The 26,627-nt window shown below is 34.8% G+C and overlaps 1 protein-coding gene across 5 annotated transcripts; it reads left to right on the top strand.

The window, feature by feature from the left end:
* The first annotated feature begins 19,969 nt into the window (after positions 1-19,969).
* Positions 19,970-26,310, top strand: LOC149240461 (thioredoxin F1, chloroplastic-like). Of its 5 annotated transcripts, none has more exons than XM_089373714.1 (5): positions 19,970-20,278; positions 20,428-20,607; positions 20,803-21,276; positions 25,528-25,627; positions 25,874-26,310. In XM_089373714.1, the coding sequence occupies exons 3-5, from the start codon at positions 20,930-20,932 to the stop codon at positions 26,009-26,011; spliced, it is 585 nt and encodes a 194-aa protein (XP_089229840.1). In that variant the 5' UTR covers positions 19,970-20,278; positions 20,428-20,607; positions 20,803-20,929; the 3' UTR covers positions 26,012-26,310. The 5 variants fall into 5 exon arrangements, with proteins under 5 accessions (XP_089229840.1, XP_089229843.1, XP_089229839.1 ...); XM_089373715.1 differs by lacking the exon at positions 19,970-20,278 and adding an exon at positions 20,319-20,427 and having other exon boundaries at positions 20,545-20,607; XM_089373717.1 differs by lacking the exon at positions 20,428-20,607.
* The last annotated feature ends 317 nt before the right edge of the window (positions 26,311-26,627 follow it).

The raw sequence follows: 26,627 nt of genomic DNA on the forward strand, positions 1-26,627 counted from the left end.
TTTGTTTTCCTGATGATACACCCTCAGGGAAAGAAGAAGATGGTGGCCACAAACTCTAGACAGGGCCCCTTTGCACAACAACAACAGATGGACAAGGTCGTGGAGGAGTATGAGGACATATTCACCTCCCCTGCAGGGGTGCCTCTACACTGTGAGGTTAAGCACTCCATCGATTTGACCCCAGGTGTGTTGCTGCCCAATGGACCAATCTATTGGCACTCTGTTTTGGAGAACGACGAAATCAAGAGGTAGATTCATGAGCTGTTGCAGAAAGATCACATCCGGCCGAGTTCATCACCCTATGGGAGCCCGATCGTGTTGGTATATAAGAAGGATGGGACTTGGAGACTTTGTATTGACTATCAAGCGCTGAATATGATCACTATCCGAAATAGGTACCCGATCCCACAGATTGATGACCTTGTAGACCAACTAAAGGGGGCAAAATATTTCAGCAAAATCGACTTGAAGTCAAGATATCACCAGGTACCAATCGAACCCTCCGATGTGTGGAAGACTGCCTTCAAAGCCAAGGAGGGCCTTTTCAAATGGGTAGTTATGCCTTTTGGGTTGACGAATGCTCTTGCAACCGTCATGAGGTTGATGGATAGCATCTTGTGGCCATTCACCAACTCATTTGTAGTGGTATACTTGGATGACATCTTGATCTTCAGCCAGAGTTGGTAAGAGCACCTCCACCACATTCGACAAGTTCTCCAAACACTGCGGCAACACAAGCTATGTGCCAATTTGGAGAAATACACTTTTGGCATGACCCAAGTTCAGTATCTGGGATACATTGTTAATGAACGGGGGTGCATGTGGATCCAACGAAGATCAAAGTCATCTGGGATTGGCTAGCTCCAACTACTTTGACAGAGCTCCACAACATTCTGGGTCTTACCAATTTCTACTACAGGTTCATGTTGGGATTCTCTCATATCACTTGTCCCTTGAGTTAAGTCACCAAGGGAGGAGCGAAAACAAAATTCTTTTGGTCTAAATCTCAACAAAAGGTATTCATAGAGTTTAAGCATCGCCTCTGCTTTGCACCAGTGCTCACATTACAAGACTTGCAACATCCGTTTGAGATTGAGACAGATGCCTCTGACTATGCTTGAATTTACAGGGTAAGTTCCTCAGACAGAACACCAAAGGACACCGCTCACAAACAGATCAGAGATCAATACACCAATATTTTGACGTGGTTAAAACCCTCAAAGAGGGAAACAGTCCACGGCCTGAGCCAACGCGGCCACTTCAGGCAATTTATTAATAAAAGAATGAAAATTTACATATGCTTCTCTCATAGACGGATTACCCTACAAATGACCCTCTATGCTCTTTAAATAGAGATCATGGACCAATCAGGTGTTAAGCCACGGATCAAGTGTCGGTAATACCGAGGAGAGAATGAACCGTCAGATCACTACATATTGTGACCGTCGGATTGTAAGTTACAAAATGAACATAGTAAAGAAACACACTTTACCTAACTCTATACCTAACTCTATACTAGACCAAGTTGTACTTAACTATTTCCTATGTGTCGGAATATCCTAACATCCCCCCTTAAGAACAACTTGGGATAGGATTGAAGGATTTACAAATATGACACAATAGGAGAAGGAAGGAGGCACTAGAGCCAATCCCCCCTTAGTGACAACTTCCTGAACTCCAACCATAAATCTAAGTTTAGTGAACTTCGCCTCTGTGAGAGCCTTTGTAAAGATGTCTGCAACTTGATCATCTGTTGAACAATATTGCACGTCAAGAACATGGTCGTGAATGAGCTTTCTGATGAAGTGCATGTGCAGTTCAATGTGTTCGCTGCGCTGATGTTGGACTGGATCTTTGCATAGCTGAATGGCACTTTGATTATCACACCAAAGTGTAGTCAGATGTTGCTGCTGAAAGCCAAACTCTGACAGGATCTGACGAAGCCACAAGGCTTCCTTACTAGCTTCTACGGCACCACCATACTCTGCTTATGCTGAAGAAAGAGAAATGGCACCTTGTTTCTTGCAAGCCCATGTAATAGGTCCTGAACCAAGAGTGAACACATAACCTGCAGTAGACTTCCGATCATCAGGGTCACCAGCCCAATTGGAATCAGTGAAACCAACCAATAGAGGAGCTGCTTCAGCACTGTAATGAATCTCAAACTGAACTGTACCTCGAACATAATGAAGTATTTTGTTTAGATATCTTCGGCAAAATCACATAACCAATCTTTTGTCGACGCGTTTCGAACCAACCAGTGTGGTTCATCGTCAGGACAAGTTGAAGAACCAATCTGGATTATGCTTGATTAAATAGAGTGTGCAGAGACTCCAACAGCTATAATGATAACGGCTAATTTTGACCCAATGATCCTGGTCAACCACCAAATTCGTTAATTAATATTTCTATAAATAGCTAAATTAGGTAAATAAAGGAATTCATATGTTAATTTAAATTAGATATAATAATATCTCAAATATTAAGAGAATCTAAAGTTTTATTATTTAAATTATAATGGTCATTATATCTCCTAATATACAGTAAATAATCTATATTTAATATTACTTAAATTAATAGATCATTATTATTTTATAATTTAGTTCTTTAAGATATATCATATTTCTAATTAAATATAAAAGTTCATTAAAATAATAAGTTATATAAAATAATATATGTTTATTAAAAATATTAATAATTTATAATTTCAAACAAAGTATTAAAACATTATTATTCCTAGAACTAAGATATATTAGGTAAAGTCCAATATCATAACTAATATTGTTGGTACATCATAATTTATCCTAATGGTCAAATAATCAATAATGGACTTGCATGCTTCGTCGCATCATTTCCCTGCTCAGAAGTTAGGGGTTCTTAGCACGCTTGCCACCCGTGCTATTAGAATTTCGAATAAGGAGAGCCTGGAGACGGAGAAGGCTCACCTCCTTGAAGTCTTTGAGAAGAATGGTTACAATAGGCACCTCGGTCAAAAAGCCTTCCTCGGGGCCAAGAAGGAGCCTTCAATCCGTAAGGTTCCTAATGATCATATCATGGGTGTGAACCTTCCTTACATCCAAGGAACCACGGACAGGATTGCGAGGATTCTGAAGAAGTATGGTGTTACCGCAACTTTTAGACCTCTCAATACTATCTGTGGCTCCCTCAGGTCTGTGAAAGACCCGATTGACCCTAAGGACATGAAGGGGGTCTATGTCATTCCCTGTTCCTGTGGGACCCCTTATATTGGTGAGACTGGTCGCTCTATCAATCAGCGGATTAGCTAGCATTCGGCTGACTTAAGACATGGTAGGACCAAGTCCTCGGCCCTGGCTGAGCATGCGGGGAAAACTATGCATCATGTATGTATAGAGGAGGCTCAAGTCATTGCCAAAGTTGCGCATTTTCACCATCGCAAATTTAGAGAGGCCCTGGAGATCGAGAAAAGGCTGAACAATCTTAATAGGGATGATGGCTGGAAGATTAGCAGTTGTTGGGTCCCAGCCTTATCTTCCTAGCCTTTTTGCTTTGTCTTAGGGTTTCTGCCTTCCCCCTCCTTTAATTTTTCTTTTGGCAGATTTGTCCAATTATTATGGAGTGTTTAAGTCTTTAATAAGTTAGGAATTAGTTTCGGGCGAATTAATGTATTATCCTTAACCCCTTTACTTAGATTTGATTTCTTCCTAATTTCATTATTTATACATTTATAATTATTTCTAGTATAGCCTTAGAATTGAGTCTTCCCTTTAACTATCGTCTAAAAAACCCCCCTTTTTAGACCTTAAAAGAATAATATATTTACCTAATGACATGAATAAATATTGGACCATCAATATCGTTATACTATTGGACTTTACCTAGTATATCTTAATTCTAGGAATAATAATGTTTTGTTTGAAATTATAAATTATTAAGTAGATATAGATTTGTTATAAACATATATTATTTTATATAACTTATTAATTTAATGAACTTTTATATTTAATAAGAAATATGATATATTTTAAAGAACTAAATAGTGAGGGATCTAACTTACCAATGGACCATTAAATGATTATTACACAATTACCTGGTGTAACTAAAATTATAAAATAATAGTGATTTATTATCATAATATTGGAAGAATATCGAATAGAGATTATTTATTATATATTATGAGATATAATGAACATTATAATTAAAATAATAATATATTAATGACGCAATGAACTTTAATATTTTTTGAAATGAATAAATACTGAATAAATAATGTTTATTAATAGATATTTGACCATTAGGTTTGGTAAAAAATCATGGGCTTTATCAACCCTATAGGTAATAATATATTTACCTAAGGGCTTATTTGACCATTAGGATAAATTATGATGTACCAACAATATTAGTTATGATATTGGACTTTACCTAATATATCTTAGTTCTAGGAATAATAATGTTTTAATACTTTGTTTGAAATTATAAATTATTAAGATTTTTAATAAACATATATTATTTTATATAACTTATTATTTTAATGAACTTTTATATTTAATTAGAAATATGATATATTTTAAAGAACTAAATTATAAAATAATAATGATCTATTAATTTAAGTAATATTAAATATAGATTATTTATTGTATATTATGAGATATAATGACCATTATAATTTAAATAATAAAACTTCGGATTCTCTTAATATTTGAGATATTATTATATCTAATTTAAATTAACATATGAATTCCTTTATTTACCTAATTTAGCTATTTATAGAAATATTAATTAACGAATTTGGTGGTTGACCAGGATCATTGGGTCAAAATTAGCCGTTATCATTATAGCTGTTGGAGTCTCTGCACACTCTATTTAATCAAGCATAATCCAGATTGGTTCTTCAACTTGTCCTGACGATGAACCACACTGGTTGGTTCGAAACGCGTCGACAAAAGATTGGTTATGTGATTTTGCCGAAGATATCTAAACAATGTTATGGATCACAGAAGTCTAAATTCCTTAATAATGAAGTATTCTTTTAGTTGCTTTCCAATGACTTTCACATGGGTTTTTCATAAATCGAGCAACAAGGCCAACAGCAAAGGAAAGGTCAGGACGAGTATGGGTTAGATACAAAAGTTTTCCTACAAGTTGACGATATAAGGTAGCATCAACTTCAGGAGAAGTACAAGTGACTGAAGGTTTGACTCCACACTGAAAGGGAGAAGGGGTTGGCTTACAGTCTTCCATGTGAAAATGGCGTAGAATATCACAGGCATACTTGGACTGAGAAAGGGAAATACCTTCCTTGGATTGCAAGACTTGAAGACCGAGAAAATAATGTAAGTGTCCTAAGTCTGTCATTTCAAACTTCCTTTTAAGGCTAGACTTCACATGGTTTATAAGGTTGGGATCACTACCAGTCAGGATAATATCATCAACATAAAGAAAAAGAATGATAAGAGACTTGCCCACTTTCTTGGTGTAGACAGTATTGTCAGAATGACACCTAGAAAAGCCATTTTCTAAAAGAAAGTTATCCATTTTGGCATACCAAGCTCGAGGAGCTTGCTTGAGACCATAAAGGGATTTCTTAAGTCGACATACAAGGCTGGAGTCTGTTTGTATAAAGCCAATAGGTTGTTCCATATAGATTTCTTCATGCAAGTCCCCATGCAAGAAGGCAGATTTGACATCCATCTGATGGACTTCCCATTTGAAAGAGGCAGCAAGGGAAAGAACAAGGCAGATAGAGTTCATTTTGGCAATAGGGGAGAAGGTTTCCGTATAGTCAATGCCTTCAACTTGTGAAAAACCCTTAGCAACAATACGAGCTTTATGTTTATCAACTTTCCCATCTTGTCCATACTTGGTTCTGTAAACCCATTTGCATCTAACAAGTTTTCGTCCCTTTGGTAGAGGAACAAGATCCCATGTATCATTTGCCAATAATGAATTATATTCTTCATTCATAGCTGCTTCCCAATCTGGATGGCCTGAAGCTTCTGCAAAGGTGTTAGGATCATAATTCATTGAAGCTTGAGCCAGTAAAGAAGAGGCTCTCTCGAACTGAGAACGTGTACGTCGCTGATCTGTAGGATCACCGGCAAGATCACCTGCTGCATCCCAAGTAGCACGGACCCATTTTGGAAGCTGAGGAGCTGAAGCAGGATCCTGAGAAGGTGGGGGATGATTTTCATCCTCACTTTCATCATCTGAAGAAGAAATATTTTCAAAAGTAGAAGAGATAGGGAGAGGTGGCACATTCACCGAACTAGGCTCGCAGGCTGATATATTTTCAGCAAACTTTACATCTCTTCTAATGATAACATTTTTGGACTTAAGTGGAATAAGTCTATATCCTTTGACATCTTCAGAATATCCAACAAAAATACATTTTTCACTCTTAGGTTCTAAAGCTTTATTTTTTTCATCTAGAATATGGGCCCATGCTTCACTTCCAAAAACACGAAAGTGACTTACATCTAGTTTGATTGAGCTCCATGCTTCTTCTGGAGTGATATTCTTTAAAACCTTAGTAGGAGTGCGATTTATTATGTAATTTGCACAGTTAATTGCTTCTGCCCAATAATTAAGACTAAGTCCTTTAGATTGAAGCATACAATTAGCCATTTCCTTTAAGGTGTGATTCTTCCTTTCAGCTACACCATTTTCTTGTGGAGTATATGGAACAGTATGTTGCATTTGAATTCCATTCTCAGTGCAAAAGTTGATGAATGTGTTTTTAACATATTCTCCGCCATTATCAGATCTTAGCTTAAGAATTTGATGTCCAGATTGTTTTTCAACAAAGGCCTTAAAGGCCAAGAACATGTTAAATACTTCATTCTTGAGTTTTAAGAAGTATACCCAAGTGCGTCTGGAGAAATCATCAATGAAAGTTAAGAAATACTTGTAGCCAAAGAATGAAGCAACTGGAAGTGGACCACATAAATCACTATGCACGAGCTGTAAAGGGGCTGAGGCATGCCAAGAGGCACGTTTTTCAAAACTGTCCCGATGATGTTTTCCGAGTACACATCCGGACAAACACCATCTCTGCAAGATACCATTGGAAGACCTGTGACCATATTTTCTTTACATAGATTCTGAAGAGAGAGATAGTTTAAGTGACCAAATCGCTCATGCCAAAGTTTGCTCACTTCATCATTATGAGCAACAAATACTGAGGGAAGATTTGATGACCCAAAGTTGTGAAACTTATACAACCTTGTAGAATCATCAGCAATGCCAGTAGCTAAAATCTGTCTAGGATCTATTAGGTCCTTAATTACAACATTGTGAGGTGAAAATTCAACGATTTTACCTTCACCTGAATGGGTTATCTGATATACAGATAGAAGGTTGCAGGATAAGGTTGGAACACATAATACATCATTAAACTGACCATTGTCTAGATGAACAGTTCCAGTCCCTACAACACTAAGAGATCTATCATCATCAACATATATATTTTTGGTGTTAAAATCATATAAAGAAGAAAACATGGCTTTGTTTTTGGCCATGTGATAAGAAGCTCCAGAATCAATGAGCCACTCATGAGAATGAGAAGAAGAAGATACATTTAGTGCATAGCCAGACCGAGATGCTTGACAACCACATGCAAAAAGTGCCATTCCTGAAGATGAAGTTGAAGTAGAAGAGTGCTCCAAATGGATGTTATGCTTCCTCATTACTGCTTCCAAGGCTTCCATCTTCTTAAAGCATTTGCATTCTAAGTGGCCATCTCGATTACAAAATTTGCAATGTCTATCAGTCTTCTTCCCTTTGTTTTTATTTGTCTTATCATTTTGTTGAAATGATTTTTCATTTTGAGGCTGAAATTGCTTAGGACCCTTGTTTGGTTTAGGACCATTCTTTTTAGGATACAACTTCTTAGGATTCTTTGGATTTGGTTGCTGCTAGGCGGCTAACGCTTTCTTAGAAGAGTTTCCAAGATGAAGAAGACCAAGGTGTAAGAGTTTTTCTTGTTCTCTTATTAAAGAATCACAAAAGGAATCAAAGGAAGGGGACTTGTAGGTTTGTCCTTGAGAAATGAAGGCTTCTCTTGTAGAATGGAAGGTGGAAACAAACACAGAATAGGTTGGTCCCAACTTAGTAAGAATGGAGTAGATAAGGCTACTATCTTCTTTCTTAACCTTAACACCTTCCAAGAGAAGTCTAAGGGTCTTGAACTTGGACAAAAAATCTTCAATGCAAGAAAAATTATTGGGGTCCAATGTAAGCAATTCATTTTCAAGTTGATGGGCTTTAAGTTCATTTTTAATTCCAAAGATTTTAGTAATCTGTTTCATTGCTTCATCAGGAGTATCAAGTTCTGCAATATGGAATCTAAGATATGGAGAAATAGACATCCCTATCAACCCACGTGCTTGGTCTTACCTATTTTCCCATTTAGCTGCCTTGTCTTCATATTTTGGTTTGGTCTCTTGGCCTGTGGCTATTCTGTAAATACCTTTACTTCTAAGTAAATCCACAATGTAGGACCACCATTGGAAGTAGTTGGTGTTGTCAACAATAACTTGGCATGGACTTTCCATTTTTTTTAAAAACTGAAGCTATAGATGTTGAAACTAAGTGTTTCAATGGAAAGATCTTGAAAAATTAGGCTGTTTCAAAAAAAACGGTTCTGAAAACGGCTTCCGGAGAAGAGAGAGAGAGAGAGAGAGAGAGAGAGAGAGGTTGATGCTTTGGGTTGCGTGCTTGCTTTGAGAAAGCTCTTTTTCCCTACAAAACAAAAAACACAAAACCCAACACGGACATACAAAAAAAAATGAACCTTATGGCTCGAAGTTAGCTTTAGCAGGAAACTAAATATTTTCCTCAATGTTTCTGGTTTTCCGAGATCACACTAAGGCGCAGCGGAAAAGAGCATACGCATGAGAAAAATCCTTCCTTTCTGTTTTTGATTTGCCCAGATCGCACAGAGTCCCAGGACAAAGAGCATATGCAGAAATGAAAGGTATAGATCCGGTAATAAAAAAAACTAAATAAACCAAAAACTGAAATAAACAGAGAGAAAATGACTGTAAACTACAAATAAACATTGTATACCTCAAGATCTTAAAAATGACGCAGCTAGGGCTACCGGAAACCTTTTCGCGTGAAACGAAAGGGGTTCCTCACTGGAACAGATGCTCCCAACACAACAGAGCAGTCCTCTCGGCCCGAAAGCAGTCAGAAACAATAGATCTAGGAAACGGTAGTCGGATGCAGTTCTAGCGGCTTCAGATTTGGATCACCAACGAACGCGGCCCTCAAATAGCTCTGATACCATGTAGGAATTTACAGGGTAAGTTCCTCAGACAGAACACCAAAGGACACCGCTGACAAACAGATCACAGATCAATACACCAGTATTTTGACGTGGTTAAAACCCTCAAAGAGGGAAACAGTCCACGGCCTGAGCCAACGCAACCACTTCAGGCAATTTATTAATAAAAGAATGAAAATTTACATATGCTTCTCTCATAGACGGATTACCCTACAAATGACCCTCCATGCTCTTTAAATAGAGATCATGGACCAATCGGGTGTTAAGCCACGGATCAAGTGTCGGTAATACCAAGGAGAGAATGAACCGTCGAATCACTACATATCGTGACCGTCGGATTGTAAGTTACAAAATGTACATAGTAAAGAAACACACTTTACCTAACTCTATACTAGACCAAGTTGTACTTAACTATTTCCTATGTGTCAGAATATCCTAACAATTGGGGCAGTCCTTACTCAACAGGGGCATCCAATGGCATATCACAGTGAGACACTTTCAGACACAGTCCATAAGTATCCCACTTATGACAAAGAGATGTATTCCATTGTGCAAGCATGCTGAAAATGGAAGCATTACATTTTGAGAAAGGAAACGGTCATCCACACAGACCACCGGCCCCTACAGTTCATACAGATGTAGGGGAAGTTGCAGAATGATCGGCATCAGAAGTGGTCCACATACCTGCAACAATTCCATTTGAATATCAAGTATAAGAAGGGCAACACTAATAATGTTGCAGATTGCCTCAGCCAACCACCGATCATGGCGTTAACCACCGTGCTCAACTCTTGTGGGCACGAGACTTCTGATTGGCCACTTCTCTACCAAAGCGACCTAGAATTTGGTCACACATACCAGATGCTCTTGGAGGGTCATAAAGTTCCATATTTTCACCTCCAGGATGCCCTATTATGCCACCTAGGACACCTTTGTGTTCCTTCAAGAGAGCGTGCCAAGATGATTTGGGAAGCACACCGCAGTACTGCAGAAGTATTTATATTGGCCGAATCTTCGACAGGATGTCAGGAAGTACATCAGATCCTGCACTGCCTACACCATTGCCAAACTGACTATCAAGAAACAAGGCCTCTATACTCTACTTCCTACCCCTAGTCGACCTTGGGAATCCATCTCCATGGATTACATGTCAGGCCTTCCTTCTACTAAGCATGGCAACGACTGTGTTTTTGTAATCTTCGACAGATTCTCGAAGATGGACATTATGGCGGCCTACAAGAAGGATATCATAGTGGATGCCACTGCTAAACTCTTCTTTGAACAAGTGTGGGTACACTTTGGGATCCCACAATTTATCATCTCAGATCGGGATAGCAGGTTCCTCAGTACATTTTGGTCCAGTCTCTGGTCGATGCTGGACACGAAGATCAATAACATGCGACAACAAAGGATCCAACTATATCGAGTTGTCAAAGCAGGCCAACTCCTTCACCAGGGCAAGTGGCTCACCAGGGACCAAGTTCAGCAAAAGTTTCCTCATCTCATGGAGGAACTCAACACAATGGGGACCATTGCTTCCTAGGGGGGAAGAATGATCCAGGTGGATATTGGTGGCCACCTGCCTATTCCACTTGGACCCCCAACATTGTCTCTTTCAGTTTTTCAGTTTCCTTAATTGTAGCACAATTTACTATTTTTGACAGTTTTTTGGGCCCTAAACTTCCGGAGCCGTTTTGAGGCCCTAAACGACATTTTTAGAGAAAACGAAGAGATTATAAATGTTCCAAATAGGATTACTGATTTGTTTTCGACATTCTCTTTGAGATCTTCGAAACGACGTATTATGACAGCCAAATAGAGATTATATTCCAAAGTTACAACCTCGGGAAGTTGATGTACCAATTTACCCAAATGGGGCCCACAATTTTGGCGCTTCATCTCCTAGGGTTAGGTCTTTGGATGTTTAGGGTTTTTCATTATTTCTCAATAATAAATAGGCCTTTGAGCCTCATTGTAACACAGTTCGGAGGCATGTAGCCGCCACATCTCTTCTCAAAGATAACCTACCATCGCCCGAGCTAGTCTAATTTCCATTCTATTTGTAAGCATATTTCAGTATTTGATATTAATGAAATGAAGCGTTATTTCTAGTGCATCTTTGTATTTATGGTTACATCTGTAATTTGTTGCGTTCATGTTTAAATTTGGATCAACCAGTCGTCGCCATAGTTTTGAAAACAAAGCAATCCTGTGAAACCAATGACTAGGGTTCAAGATGTTGGGATGGAGCTCCACCGATTGCATAGAGGTGCGAGTGCAGCCAGGGAGGGGGTGGTTACACCCCATACCTAACCCTAATCTATCTGGATTGTCAGATCTCAAGCCCTAGCAATCTAGGGTCCAAATCATAGCCACTGCATCGCAGTAAGTACTAGCCATGTATTTACAAGAACCCTCTAGACCGAGTAGGCGTTTCATTCAATAGGCATAAGGATCGGTCAAGTGTTAGAAGATGAAGGGTTAATTACCTCCATCTAATAACTTGGTAAGTTACAAAGGCGAACTCTAACAAAGTGCAATATTAAATTCATGCCAAGGTTTCATGATCATATAGTTCCATCCTTGAAACAAATCCAATGTTATTGCAACTATGAAATATTAAACCATATATTCACCTAATGTTATATTTAAGGGTAGTAGTTGAGACCAAATCAATAAATGCTGAGCGCATTACATGTACACATAAGATTGGCACTCTAACATAAGGAGCCCGCTTATACAAATGTCAAAAACAAATTGCAAGCGATATATGTATATATGTATAACCTTATTTATAAAGAGAAATATAATGAGACAATCAATTAATAACCCATATCACGTTAAAATATATGTAACATATATGTAATATTCAATAAAACAAAAAATAAAAAAATTGTGGATCTTACATGTGGATGTTACACGTATTAAATCTAGATCTACCAAGTGTCGAGAGAGATTAAATCTCTTGAGATGCAAACATCTTTTAGAGTGAAAAGAGATTTGATCCCTCTCTGTGCTTGGTAGATTCAGAGTTCAGATGGATCTAGACTGGTATAATATATATGTAGTTGACATTGAAATATTTTATTTATATTTCATGTTCTCACATTAAAATGTTAAAACATGCCTCTCATATTTTTTTTCCTTATATGCATACATTTAATTATTTTTATTATTAATATTTTCTAAAATATTACATATCAAATCCATATTAAGCATTAAAAGAATTACAAATATCCCTCATACATTGGATTGGAAAGCAACTATTAATGGGATAAGAATTCTCTCAATCTCTCTATATGTGTTCCATGTTAAAACCTTTTACTCAACCTGATTATTTAAATATTTTATTTATAATCTACATTAAAATTTTCTTTATTATTGTTTCTTTTAAAATTTTATATATTAACTCCATATTAAAAATAAAATAAATTGCATATTTGTCTAGTTATAGAAAATAAAAATATAATATTTTTTTTAATCTAAATTACTTTATTTTTATCTGTATAAATTAAATATACAATTTACTATTTAATATATTAAAATATATTTTAAGAGACCAACCGCCTTCTTATATATTTTAAAAAAAATATGTGATTTAAGTAGTTATTTATATATTTTAAAAAAATATGTGATTTGAGTAGTTACCTGTATCATAAATATAAATATGAGTGGTAACTTGGTCAAAACGAAGAGACAAGGAAGGGATGGCACGCTTAAAATTAGCTTTTTAAAATATATTTGTTACTCGGTCAAAACGAAGAGAAAGAAGGGAGGGCACGTTTAAAAGTTATTTTTTAAACTATATTTGTGGTATTTTTTTAATTAGGAAAAGATAATAAATAAAATATATGCGTAATAAGAAAATTTATATTTTATTTATAATTAACAGTAACACATATTTTTGTTATTAATATATTTTTGTTTTAAATATTACATATAAGTTGAATTTACAATAAATTACATATATTGTAATATCAATACTATTATATTTTTGTGAGAATGATTTCAGCGAAATTATCTCTATAACTATTATATCTTGTTATCTATGTATTAAATAATAAATGTAAATTATTTTTTCTTGCCCATTCTTATATTAAGTAGTAAATTACATTTCTTCCTTTTTGTAAATTATTATTTTTTATTTATATTTCTATAAGAAAAATTATATAAAATTAAGATATTTTAATTATGATGAATATTAATTTCTTTTGTTATTACTATTTTAAATTGGTTAATTTAAATTATTATTTTATTATTTTTAAATTTAATATTACATAACAACATGCGTCATGCGTATCTGAACGCAATAAAAATATTATGCGTCATGCGTATCTGAACACAATAAAAATATTATAATTATTAAAAATAATACAATAGTAAGATTCAAAATGTCACATAAATTTTCTTCTTGCCTTTCTATTATATGTTATTCTATATTTTTATATATTTGATTTATTATCTTTTCCTAATTAAAAAAATACCACAAATATATTTTAAAAAGTTACTTTTAAACGTGCCCTCCCTTCTTTCTCTTCGTTTTGACCGAGTAACAAATATATTTTAAAAAGTTAATTTTAAGCGTGCCATTCCTTCGTTGTCTCTTCGTTTTGACCAAGTTACAACTCATATGTATGGATATATATAACTACTTAAATCACATACTTTTTTATTTAAATACGTGATAAAGCGGTTGTTCCCCGTTAAAAATCAAATACAATTCAAAATTTGGAAAGTAAGGAAAACCTGCGTAAGAAATCATAAAATAAAATTATAAAATTTATCATATTAATAAATAAAGCAATGGAAAACCTTTGTAAGAAATCATAAAATAAAATTATAAAATTTATCATATTAATAAATAATTATTATAATAGAATAAATTAAAATATATAAATATATAAATATTTTTAATGATAAATTATATTAGTTGGTTGGAAATGTGTTGGTCAAAAATTTCCTTATATAATTTCTACTCATTTTTTTAAATTCAAATTTATTTTAAATATAATATTTTTTTTATTAAAATAATGAAATAATATTTCTTAATAAAACACTGAAATAGAAAAATTTTAATAAAATAATGAAATATTTTTTTTTAATAAATTAATGAAATAGAAAAATTGTTAATTGTTAGCCTTTTACAATGCCAAAATTATAGTGAACTCGGGAGGCTTCTCTCCAAGTTTTTTGAGCATAGGAATAAAATTTTAAATCAAAATAAAAGATCATTATTTGGTCTCAGCGGACGTTAACCAACATCATCATCATCATCATCAAATATTTTAATTTTAATTTTATAATAATAGTTTATTATAATTAAAAAATAAAATCAATAAAATTTTTAAAACTATTATTTATTTATTTATTTTCATAAATTAATATAAATTAAAAATTTTATATATAATATTTCATTATTTTATTTTAATTAAAAAAATTAAATTTAAATACATTTTAAAAGATTATTTTTTAATAATAAACTTTATTCCTTATCTTTTCATTTTAATTAAATTATAACTAATAAATTACTTAATACACATACTTTTTAAACAAAACTAAATATATTATAAGGTGTTAGTCCCAACTCAATATAAAAATTTAAAAATAAATGAATTATAATTCAAATATAAAAATTGAAAAAGTTAGCTATAAATAATAAGAATATAAAAAAAAATTATATAATTTTTTTTTGGTGAGTTTGAGTCAGATTATATCATTATGCCCAATATATTACATGTATCTAAAAAATAATAATTGAACGAGTGTTTTCACATCAAAAAATATTTTATAAAACACCTTATCACCATTTAAGACATATCAATTATTATCTTAATAAAAAGACATTTTTTTTATAAAATTATAAATCTAAAAAATCTAAAATTAATCTTATCAAATTTAATATTTTTAATATAAAAATAAAAATATATAAACTTAACTATATAAAATAAACTATATCAAAATTATTTTTTGAAAAATATAATATTTTTAATTTATTTAAACAAAATAATAACATAAAACTAATAAAGTATACAAGTTCTTTATACGTTCTATAATATTTTAAGAAAATTTCATAAATATTTTTTAATTTATTTTTATTTTTTTTTAAATAACTTTTTGTTCTAAAATTTAGATTTCATTAATTATTAAATACTAATGAATTTTCAAAATTATTTTAATAAAAAAATAATTCAAAATTATTTTTCCTTGAATAGTTTTTATATATATATATATAATTAATTTCGATGGCTTTAGAATATTAGATTACAACATATTATCTATCACCTATTGCATATTATCTATCACCTATAAATACAGTATAGCAAACTATATTTACTATATTTTTCGTGTTAGATTTCAAGATTGATCATGGATTTTTCTTTTTTTTTTTTCTTTTTTTTTTAATGGAAAATCCATTTCATAGAAAGAGTTGTAGGGGAACATTGACATCATTCTTTTGAGATAATTCCATTATTGAAGGTTTTGCCATATTTATTGTTTCCTTGTCACTTTCTGTTTGATCTAACTCATAGGTATGTTTTGGCTGTTCATTGCAGAAGCCACAATTATGGTCGAGTCTCTTTCTTTTTCATTTAAAGGATGTGTCTCCTCCGTTGAGGTGTGAGATGGTGCCTCCAGTGGCTGGGCCGAGTTTGGAGGATTTGATTTGGTGGTAGATGTCTTCTATTACTAAGGGTTGTCTTGCTTTTGACCTGAAGTATTCTTGGACCCTTTTGCTCCCTTCGGATCTTGTCATCCAAGGCTTAGTTTCTTCGAATCCCGGGGAAAATTTCCTTTGCAAAAAAGGGGCATACAATTTGAAGATGACTAGGCCATTGACAATTCCTGCAGCGGAAAGTAGTATTTTCATAATCCAATGGTTGTGTAAAAACCTTGCCTTTCCACTTGAGTAGGATTTTATCCGACAACCCTTTACTGAGGTCCACTTTGACACAGATGCAAACAAATGTGAGAATTCCTTTTGAAAGCCTTTCAGTGTCTATTTTGATGAAGCGACCTATTAAATTTCCCACATCTTCTAAGATATCCAAATGTGTCAAATGGATGGGAAAGTTAGGAAGCCTTACCCATACTAGAGTTTCCAGAGATATCATGGCAAGAGGATTAAAGTCAAGAAACCATGGTTGCATTGAGAGGCCAAAATGACTACAAAACCAAGGTCCCTAGTAAAAAACCTTTTTTTCGGTCCTCTAATTTTTTGAAGAACACCGTAAAGAATCCTTTTGAGTTGAATAAAAACTTATGTTCTACAACCAGTTCTGATGTACCCATTCTCGGAGAGCATATGCCAATGGCCAAAATCCATTAAAATGACAAATAATCAATTGTTGCTCATAATCTACAACCATGAAGTTGGTTAAAACATTTTTCACTTCAAGAGATGGGGTATCCGTTGCCTGATCCACAACAAATGTTGGCCCTAATAGATCTTTGGGGTTCAAAGATGAATGTCCTAGCTTTAGGACTTCCTTAAAAGTCTTGGGTTGGGAGGAGGAAGACACCCCCCATCCTTTGGCACCACCTCTCAATCTGGAGATTAGAGAAATAAAGGCATCCTTGGCTATGCCATATTCTTTGAGGAATTCCAAGTCCTGAAGATGACTTATGCCATATACTAGTAAAAAACTGCTAAAGGAGATTCATATCAGATCTTGGATTGAGGTGGCGAGTGATGACATGAGATCTAAGGCTTGGACCAACATGCAGAAGGAACGCCCTGAGAATGGTTGTACAAATATCAGAAAGTTCAAAATAACTAGGATAAAACCATCATCTGAGTTGCAAAAAAGATTTTGAAGAGAATAAGAACTCCTTTGATTGGCCAGATCTTGAAGTTGGACGAATTTCTTCATACTTTCATGAGAAAACAAACTAATGCCCACTAAATGTATAGATCCATCGAATTGAATCCCTGTAGCGGGCTTCTCATTAAGATCCTTTGTCATTCGGGCTTGCAGACATGTCTCCTCGACCATGGTTGAGAGCTTGTCGCGTTGAAAGGCAATTGTGGTGAGTGGAGGCTTCATGTCGCTAGAGAGAGCCAAAAGACCTTGAGATTTCACAATACTCTGCGCCATTCTCTCCTCAACTACTACAAATAAATCTTGAAAATATCAAATAAATACTATTGACAATGCCCACCATTCCAACTTCCTATCCATTATATTATCAAATTAAAAAATTTTAATTTATAAATAAATTATATATTATCTTTAATAACATTATAAATTTTGATAACATCAATTTATTTTATTAATCAAATTAACCAAATTCTAAATGAATAATATGTGTATATGTTATAATAATATATTTTATTTTCACCTAATCTACACCATATACCCTATAGATTACAATAATACAACCATTCTGCACCCTGCAGATTAGATTTAGATATTTATTAAAACTTGTCAAAAAAATATAATATTCTAAATCTCTTATGATGTACCGTCATAATAAAAAGCCGTTAACTGACGTGGGTTAAAAATAATAGTTTAAGACTTTTATGTTCCAATTTATTATAAAAAAAAAGGTAGCGGTGACGTCTAGCATGGCATAATCCATCATCCATGCTGAAAGCAGTGAACTTGCCCATCTCATTTTAAACATGGTGCATAAGCAAACATGAGTGTAAATCCCATCCATTGAATACCTAATGTCCACCATACAAAGCAATCATTCGCCATAACCTAAAGCAATTTAATACTATTTTAGAATTTGCATTTGCATTTTGCATGTATTTTTGAAGTATGTAAAGTGGTTGAGTTACCAGTTTCAATTTGAATTTTATATTGCAATGATTTTATTTAAAAAAAATTCAATTTAGGAAAAAATTGTTAATATATTTAAAAAAAACTCATCTATATCTTCAAAAAGTTATCAAATTCATTTGTAATTTAGGTTGGATCATTTGTTTTAGTTGGTCTGGTTTATTACTTTAAGGAAGGTCAGCAACCATGTATATAGTTTTTTTAATATTTTTTTATAGTGTGAGTAATGAGAAACTCATATTAAATTAATTTTGATGTTTCTAATTTATATGAAATCTATTTTGATATCTTATTCATATTAAATCAATTTTGATGTTTCTAGCTTATATTAAATTCACTTTGATGTTTTTTATGTGATCTTATGTTTCTCAATTTATGGTATAATTTCTTGTGTCCATAATACAAAGTAAACATTCATCATAACCTAGACCAGTTTAATAACATATTAGAATTTACATGTATTTTAATAATATGTTAAAGTATGTAAAACTATTGAGAGCATAGTTATCAAGTTAGAATTGAATTTGATACGAAAATAATGTGATTCAAAAATTTTCAATTTGGAAAAAAATTATTAATATACTTCTATATGTTTCAAAAGTTACTAAATGCATTTGCAATTCAGGTTAACGAAGGATGCTTGTTGCTTTGGTTTGTCTTTGATTAAAAAAAAATTCAATTTGGAAAAAAAAAATGTTAATATACTTCAAAAAAATCATCTATATGTTTCAAAAGTTACTAAATGCATTTGCAATTCAGGTTAACGAAGGATGCTTGTTGCTTTGGTTTGTCTTTGATTAAAAAAAAAACTTCAAAAAACTCATCTATATGTTTCAAAAGTTACTAAATGCATTTGTAATTCTGTTTTTTCCTGACAAAAGATGCTTGTTGCTTTGGTTTGGATGCTTGTTGCTTTGGTTTGTCTTTGATTAAAAAAATACTTCAAAAAACTCATCTATATGTTTCAAAAGTTACTAAATGCATTTGTAATTCAGGTTTTCCTTGACAAAAGATGCTTGTTGCTTTGGTTTGTCTCGCTAATTGGGTCCCTTTCTTTGAGCTTTGAGGTAGTTTTTTACTGTTTTCTTAGAGATTGGGCAATGCGAAACTTGTCTTAAATCATCTTTGATGTCTCTAACTCATATTAAATCCGCTTTGATGTCTCAAGCGTGTGTGATCCCTCAACTCCCCGATTCATAGTTGAATTTAGGGCTCTCAACTATTCTTTACCCCTAAGTAGCTAGGTCCCCTAAGAGGTGAAAAAGCGATAGATTGATGGGTAGGTGGCCCTATTGATCCAACCTGTGGGATGAATACATCTTTTAAGTAGGGTTAACTGGGTAATAGGCTATGAGATGAGAGCAGTGCTCTTGTTGGTAGTGGAACACAACTACTTGCTTAGAAGAGCCACATGCTTAGAAAAGTTGGTCTCTCCATAGTGTGGTCACACAAGATAAACATGCCATCTGTTACCAACAGGAATCAAACTTTATAGATAATTTGACCAAATCAAATAAATTAGTGAATTTTTAAATTTTCTTTACACATTTCACTAAATTTAATAACTATAATTAAAAATATAATTTTTATTCCTACCCATTTAAATTTAATTATAAAAAATATATTTAACCTCCATAATAAACTTTCAAAAAAATACTCATACTCTACCTATCTAATTATCTAATTAGTGCACTATTAACTATACTCTTAATGTTATTAATAACAACACTATTAACTATAATCCCATATTACAATAACTATTAACAATAGTCACAAATTACAATTTTACATAATTAAAATAAAAAAAAATGCATACAAACAAATAAACTTGCACACACTAAGGACACCGAAAAGCATAAAATTTCCAAACTTTGAACTACCAAGCAAATCTTATCTGTCTGGTGTGTGGAGCTCCATGAATCTTGTGACGAGAGTCCTAGATTTCCTCTCCTTTCGCATCAGGCGTGTTTCGACGCATTTTAGTTGACGAAATCATTAAAATTTTTAATTCCTTTAATCCCTCTTTTCAATATCGATGCTTAGGTAGAAAGCGAAAGCGAGCATCATTTCGGGATCCTCTTGAATATCCAGGGTGGAAACCTTCAACATCATTTTCCACAGAATTTTTCATTGTGGCTAGTGGGGCAAATCACACTATTCAGACGAGAGCATCTTGACAATTTTGTACCCATCTGAGGCCACTTTGGCCCTTACTCAATGTTTTAAGGTCAGTTTCTACTTTCAGTAACCCCAGTCTTTCACTGGCAGTGAGCACTTTCTTTACTTTTCTTGCTTTTGAAGCAGTTGTGTTTGCAAATCTAGTTTGACAGAATGGTGTATTGAGACAGGTGATTTTCTGGTGGTGTATTGAGACAGGTGATTTTCTGGTTTTTGTTGGAACTTATACTGCTTGCAGTAGTTTCTTCAGTTCACTATTGTTCCCCTTTTTCCTGGATAATGAAATCAATTGCTTGCACATTTGATTCGTTGTAGTGGGGGAATAATATTTTGCATACCCAGTTCATGTTTTGACCGTTTGGATCCAAATATTTGATAGTAAGTTAATCGTTTTCAGCATCTGGTGTCTCTTGATTTTATATAAAAAAAATCCTCTTTTTGTTCTTTTATATTTGTGTCTTTTCTAGACTTGTTTTTGCATGAAAGGGACTCAAAATTTATTAATTGTGTGGGGGAGATTGACTGAGAGGCGGATATTTGCTTATTTAATCTGTTTCCTGGTGTCCTTTGAAGGTCACAAAGGGAGAAGGAGAAACATTGCGTGTAGATCCAGAGGAATTGGGCAGGCACTAGCACTCAGAATATAGTGCCTTACTGACATCGAGGCATAGATCTATTTGATTGAGTGTTTTTGCTTCTGATGGCACTGCACACTTCTGTTTCCACTCAAATTGGAGCTGCCCAACTGCCCCGATTGCCCACATGTTCTCTTTCTGTTGACAAGACTAGTGCTGCTTCTTCTGTTCAATTTAAAAAGAGTGTAGGGTGGTCTGGGCAGTCTCTGCAGCAGCAGAATTCCTCTGCTTTATGCAACCCATTCTTGGAGAACAAGCAGGCACAATCGCCGTCTGGCTTCTTGGTGAGAGCAAGCGTGAAGACCGTTGGAGTTGCTGTTGGACAAGTGACTGAAGTGGACAAAGATAGCTTCTGGCCTGCTGTTGATGCGGCTGGCGACAAGGTTGTGGTGTTGGACATGTATACCCAATGGTAACTCTTCTGTACTACTTCTGTTCTCTGTTTGAAAACTAGCTGAGAAGAACCAGATGATAAATGAATAGATTGGTTACTCCAACCTATATGAATGCTTAATTTTGTCTTAAGAACTATATTATCGATGCCTGTAATAAGGACTCTGATACAATCAATTCTAAGAATAATTGACAAACTTCCTTTCACTATTATTGAATGTCACCTTATCAGCACTGGCAGATCTGCTGATGGTGTGGCGGTCCATTAAGGGCAAGTATATCACATTATAGGGGAATTGAATGCCACCTTATCAGCACTGGCAGAGCTGCTGATGGTGTGGCGATCCATTAAGGGCAAGTATATCCCAGAATAGGGGAATTGAACCCTGGTGGGTGAATATTACGACCCCTTCTTTACCAATCAGCCAAGCCCCTGTTGACAACAAAACCAATTCTGTATAAGAGATAAAGTTGATTCTGATTTTGAGCTGATGAAACTGAGGGATGAATGTAGCTCCATGTTTACTAGGCACCTGTATTCTCACCATGGCCGATCCACACGAGTCGCTTATGAATTGTTAAACATCTCGGTTTATCCACTTATGATTTTGGTCATAGCCATAATGGCTCTCCATATCGCTTATGTTGATGATATGGCAATATCTGCTGATGCGTAGATATTAGGATTCAATTCCCCTTAAGCTTATACGGAGAGTCCTTATTATGGCAATATCTATTGCTGCGGGTATGTTGCTCTTGTGATCCCTTTCAGCTTCCTCATGCTTACACACATAACACATAAATGGGTCCAGGTTGAGGGGTCTCTCTGGGTTCAGTCACTTAAAGTGTCGGGCTAATAAAGTCCTGGTCTATCAGAAATTTCAGCTCTTGATAATGGCTGTCCCCTGTTGTCTTCGCTCATAAGGTGTGCTGGCTTCAGCTCCAACTTGAATATTGACATGCTATGCATTCTGGATTAGTCAAATATATGGAATGAATGAATGAATTATTTTAACATTCTTCAGAGTCCAGAATATTGATATGTTATACATTCTGGATTAATTAAATACATGGAATAATGAAAGAATTAATTTTAACATTCTTCAGAGTCCAGACCAATTGGACATTTAGATACAGGTTTGTGCAACTTAGGCTTTAAAGTTTGGAAATGCCATGACGTGGGTTTGAATATCTGTTAATATAGGGCTCAACTTGGTCTAATCAAAGTTTTTTTTTGCTTTTATTAAATATTCTTCTTAGTTCTTACCTGTTCCCTGCATAATATTTTCCTATCATGGCTTCCTGAGATGCTTTCATCTAGAATCCAAAAGTAAAGAAAATGTTTTGAGATGCTTTTTTTAACAGAAACAGTTGCTATTTGTATTAAATAAAAGATGGGGCTGTAGCTGCACCATTCAGCTTTTTATACGAACAAAAAGATATGAAACAGTCCAATAAACTTCCAAAAGATGCTGTTAGTTGCTTCCTAGTTATCCTATCTTCAGTATTCTAGTTCTACTATTGACTCTCTGGCTTGTATACAGCCTTACAAACTGGCCCAGCAAAATTACAGACTTGAAATACATCATAACATTAACAGTTTTGTTTCCATGCCCAAAGTGGGCAGTCTTCTTTCTTCCTACAACTGATATGACGGCTCAGGTGGGTCTGCTCTCTTGACTTGCTGAGAATGCTGTTCCAGAGTGTCTTCTTCTTTGGCTGCTGCTTTCTCTTATCCAAAGTAACCAACAAAGATCGCTGGCAAGGCAGAATACCTCAGATCTGCAAACCCAGAAATGTTCTCTAGCTCCAAATGCCGAACTCTTCTCTGCAATTCTTTTATGAAATCTAGTTGTTCTTCCAGCCTCTTCCTCTTACTCTCTTCCCCTACCTCCATAAGGATTGTTTTTCTGTTATGCTTTTGCAGTTGGGCCTTCATCCTAAGCATCTGTTTCCTTGTGGTTTTTAGTTCCTTTTGACAACTATTCTCCCAATCCCTTCTCCATGCTTCCATTCTGCCCATTGCCTGTACTACTACTTCTTGAGTGTCATCAGAAAGGCACTCACAGTGTCTAATTTAATGTTGAAGGTGGTCCTGGTGATTTTCCATTTTGCTTGTTCCAGAGTACCTGGTCTGAATATCAGACCAAAATTCTTCTATCCCTTCAGAATAACAAAAACAAGTACACCCATCTAAGGTCTCATGGAAGCAACTGCCTGGGCTTAGAAAATGCTCAAAGGACCAACCCAAGATAGGGTATTCCTGGGATGGATCGTTTTGCCTAAGAAAACATCTGACCACCAAACTCTTAGAAAAAACTCCACAAGGAAATAGACCTTCAATCCCCAAGGAATTCCTTGAATTTTGAGAACAAGAAGACTCAAGATTAACAAACAAAGTACGTGGCTTGAAATCTGAGGTCAGAATTCAAACTGCAGTTGAGTTCTATGTTCCCTGTTCCTAAAGCCAAGCTCCCAGGCTCTTACGAGTCACAAAATCTGACCTTCCAACTGGAATCAGACTTTCCAACCAGAAAAAACAAGAGAAGAATGATAAGTCCCAGGCCTCTCCTCCAAAGCCATAACTGAAACTTCCAAATGCTCATTGAAAGATGAGGAAAAATTCCACATGTTCTGCACCATCCCAGCCTGCCAGGGTTAATAAAGATTTCCCTTCGTGAGTGTGAATGAACAGCACGGTGGGCCTCTCTTATGGTTCTATGTAAATGCTTGTCATAATTGAAATGCCACTTATCAAGGGTTGTTTTTATGATCATTTAATAAGAATGGTGAATAAAAAACTTGGGGGAGATTACACACTTCCTCACCACCAATCCCTATCCCCCCACCCTTCATTTTTCCAAATTTGACCAAGAGGTAAGGAGCAGGCCCTTTTGGCCATTGCGCTTGCTGGTTGATTGAGCCCTCTGAGGGAATGAAAAAGTTTGACTGCCTCAAATCCTTCTAATAGTTTTTGAGTGCCACATAGCAATCTATTAAAGATGGCAGTCTTTGGGAGAGTTTTAAAGACCATACGACCAATGATTCTGATTGAATCTCCAATCAATGTCATATTTTTGATGTCTTGATTCTTCATAGTCCAGACTCCTATCCCAAGAGCCAAAGCCTTGGCTTGATTATTTGAAGTTTCACCAATTCCCCAGGCATATGATGTTTCTAGCTTTCCTTCTTGGTCAAAGTCTCAAAGATAACTCCCCCCGGCACCTGCTGCCCCTGGGTAATGTTTCCAGATGCTACTCGAGGAGTCTAGCAAGTTTTCTATCAAGAATCCTGTTTTCAGCAGTTGGCCTAATGATAGGGTTTAATTTTAGCTAGTTAAGAATCTGTGAAGCGATCCATTGCCAGTATCCTTCTATCTTCTCGAATAATGCATATTATTCATGCTGTATTCTGGATTGTTGTCATGCCAGTGACATATGTGCAGTAGTTTCAACTTAGTAATATAAGTGAAAAACAAAGAATGTTATTTGAAGTTATATTGAGTGTAAGATTAATCCTTTTGATTGTCAATTTCCTCTCTCACCCAATGGTTCTATAGAGGACGCTATTCAAATTTTATCTGAGTGGTGGTTGCTGTTCAAATTTGGGAGCAGCAGGTTTATGAAGGTATGGTTGATTACATGGGTTCCCATTTTCCTTTACCGACTACACAAAATTAAGACACTCCTAAGCTATGACAGCTGAAGCCAGCCCACTTTTCCTCAGGGGGTGAAACATTCTACTAGTTAGCAGGAGCAAAGAATTTCCAGGATATGATTCCCCTTTTTCCCTAGCAGCACCTGATTCAGTCCCTCTTCCTTCCCCCTGAAGTTTGAACCATTAGGTTAGTTTGATTAAAGTCACCATAATATATTTTTATTTGTATGTGTTCTAATTCTCCGTTTGTGTACTAGCTCGACTCCTAAACTGTATGGAATCAGTTCAGAGTCCAGACAGACATTTCAGGGCATGATGGTTTTCTGTTTCCCGTTTAGTTGTGGACAGCTCCCGGATCAGATGAAAGATTCATATTTGTTGTTTGTTTGCACACTGGGTTGCTGTATAAATTTGTCAATTTTTTCATATTGTCAGGCAAGGATTGATGACATGCTCCATGTTGTCTAAGACTTTGGAATATGAGAAAAGCTGTCCAGAAGAGGTCTCGATCCTTGTGGTTTAAGAAACTTTAAACATCACTAATAATAAATCTATTTTGGTAAGAAGCAGTTCCTTTTCTAACATTGCTTCCTTTTTTTGAATTCCTTTGAAGGTGTGGTCCATGCAAGATTATTGCTCCCAAACTGCAAGAACTATCAGAGAAATACACCGATGTTGTGTTCCTGAAGCTTGACTGCAACCAGGAGAACAAGGTCTGTTGATTTTCTTGACGTACTTGATGACTTAAGTTCATCATCTCGCTTCTTCTATGACACCGCATTTTGTCTATCAAATATTTATTATGCTCCTATTCACTGGTCTCTTTAATGGATAAAGTGCCATTGCCTGAACACTGTTTTTCCTCATACTTTTAATCAAATCCATATCTGGATTGCTTATTAAATATTTCATCTAATATATCTTAAACTAATGCCTTTGGTTGATGTTTTTGGTTATAGCCTCTGGCAAAGGAGCTGGGAGTGAAGGTTGTGCCCACCTTCAAAGTATTGAAGGGTAAAAAAATCATTAAAGAAGTGACAGGAGCAAAATTAAATGATCTGGTACAAGCTATTGAGACTGTAAAATCAAGTCCATAGATTTGCAAATTGGTTGGCTGCCTTTCAGATTTTGTAAATTGATATCTTATCAATAAAGTGTTTTGTGTTTGAACATCAAATGGTACTGTTTCTCAAATTGGACTGCCAGGTTGCCCTGTTCTTGGTCATCTTGTGAGCAGGCATTTTATAATTACTGTTTGTACCTTATGGATACAAGAGTAAAGATAAAATATAATACCCTTCTATCTTTTCAATCAAGGGCTCTTGCTCTGTGCTACACAAATCCCATTTTTTGGGATAATATTATTTATTTATAAAGCATCTCTTTGTTGCCCTAATATGTGTTCCTTTTATGACAATAAAACAATTTTCGTTTTTTTCCCAAGTGACAGGAATGAAATTAAAAGATCTGGTATAAGCTGTTGAGACTGTAAAATTAAGTCCATAAGTTTACAAATTGGTGGGCTGCTTTCATTTTCAGCTTTTGTAAATTGTTTTTTTCCAGAAGAAAAAGCAATATAGATTATATTAAATCAATATAAAGAGCTACAATTGGAAGCATATGAAAGGGACTTGAGAGGATATCAAGTCAAAATAGAGATGGATCATGTAGATAGGATGTCATATAGCACAAATCTCATCTCAGCTTTTGTAA

Source organism: Pinus tabuliformis, chromosome 8 (genome assembly GCF_031772625.1).
Source record: "Pinus tabuliformis cultivar Carrire ecotype Pingquan chromosome 8, CPIR1, whole genome shotgun sequence".
NCBI lineage: Eukaryota > Viridiplantae > Streptophyta > Pinopsida > Pinales > Pinaceae > Pinus > Pinus tabuliformis.

What these genes read in the sequence shown, in the direction of transcription:
- LOC149240461 (XM_089373714.1), top strand. Translation starts at nt 20,930, where the DNA reads ATGGCACTGCACACTTCTGTTTCCACTCAAATTGGAGCTGCCCAACTG. An exon ending in TTGGACATGTATACCCAATG is followed by an intron (nt 21,277 to 25,527) that starts GTAACTCTTCTG and finishes ATTCCTTTGAAG; the next exon opens with GTGTGGTCCATGCAAGATTA. An exon ending in ACTGCAACCAGGAGAACAAG is followed by an intron (nt 25,628 to 25,873) that starts GTCTGTTGATTT and finishes TTTTGGTTATAG; the next exon opens with CCTCTGGCAAAGGAGCTGGG.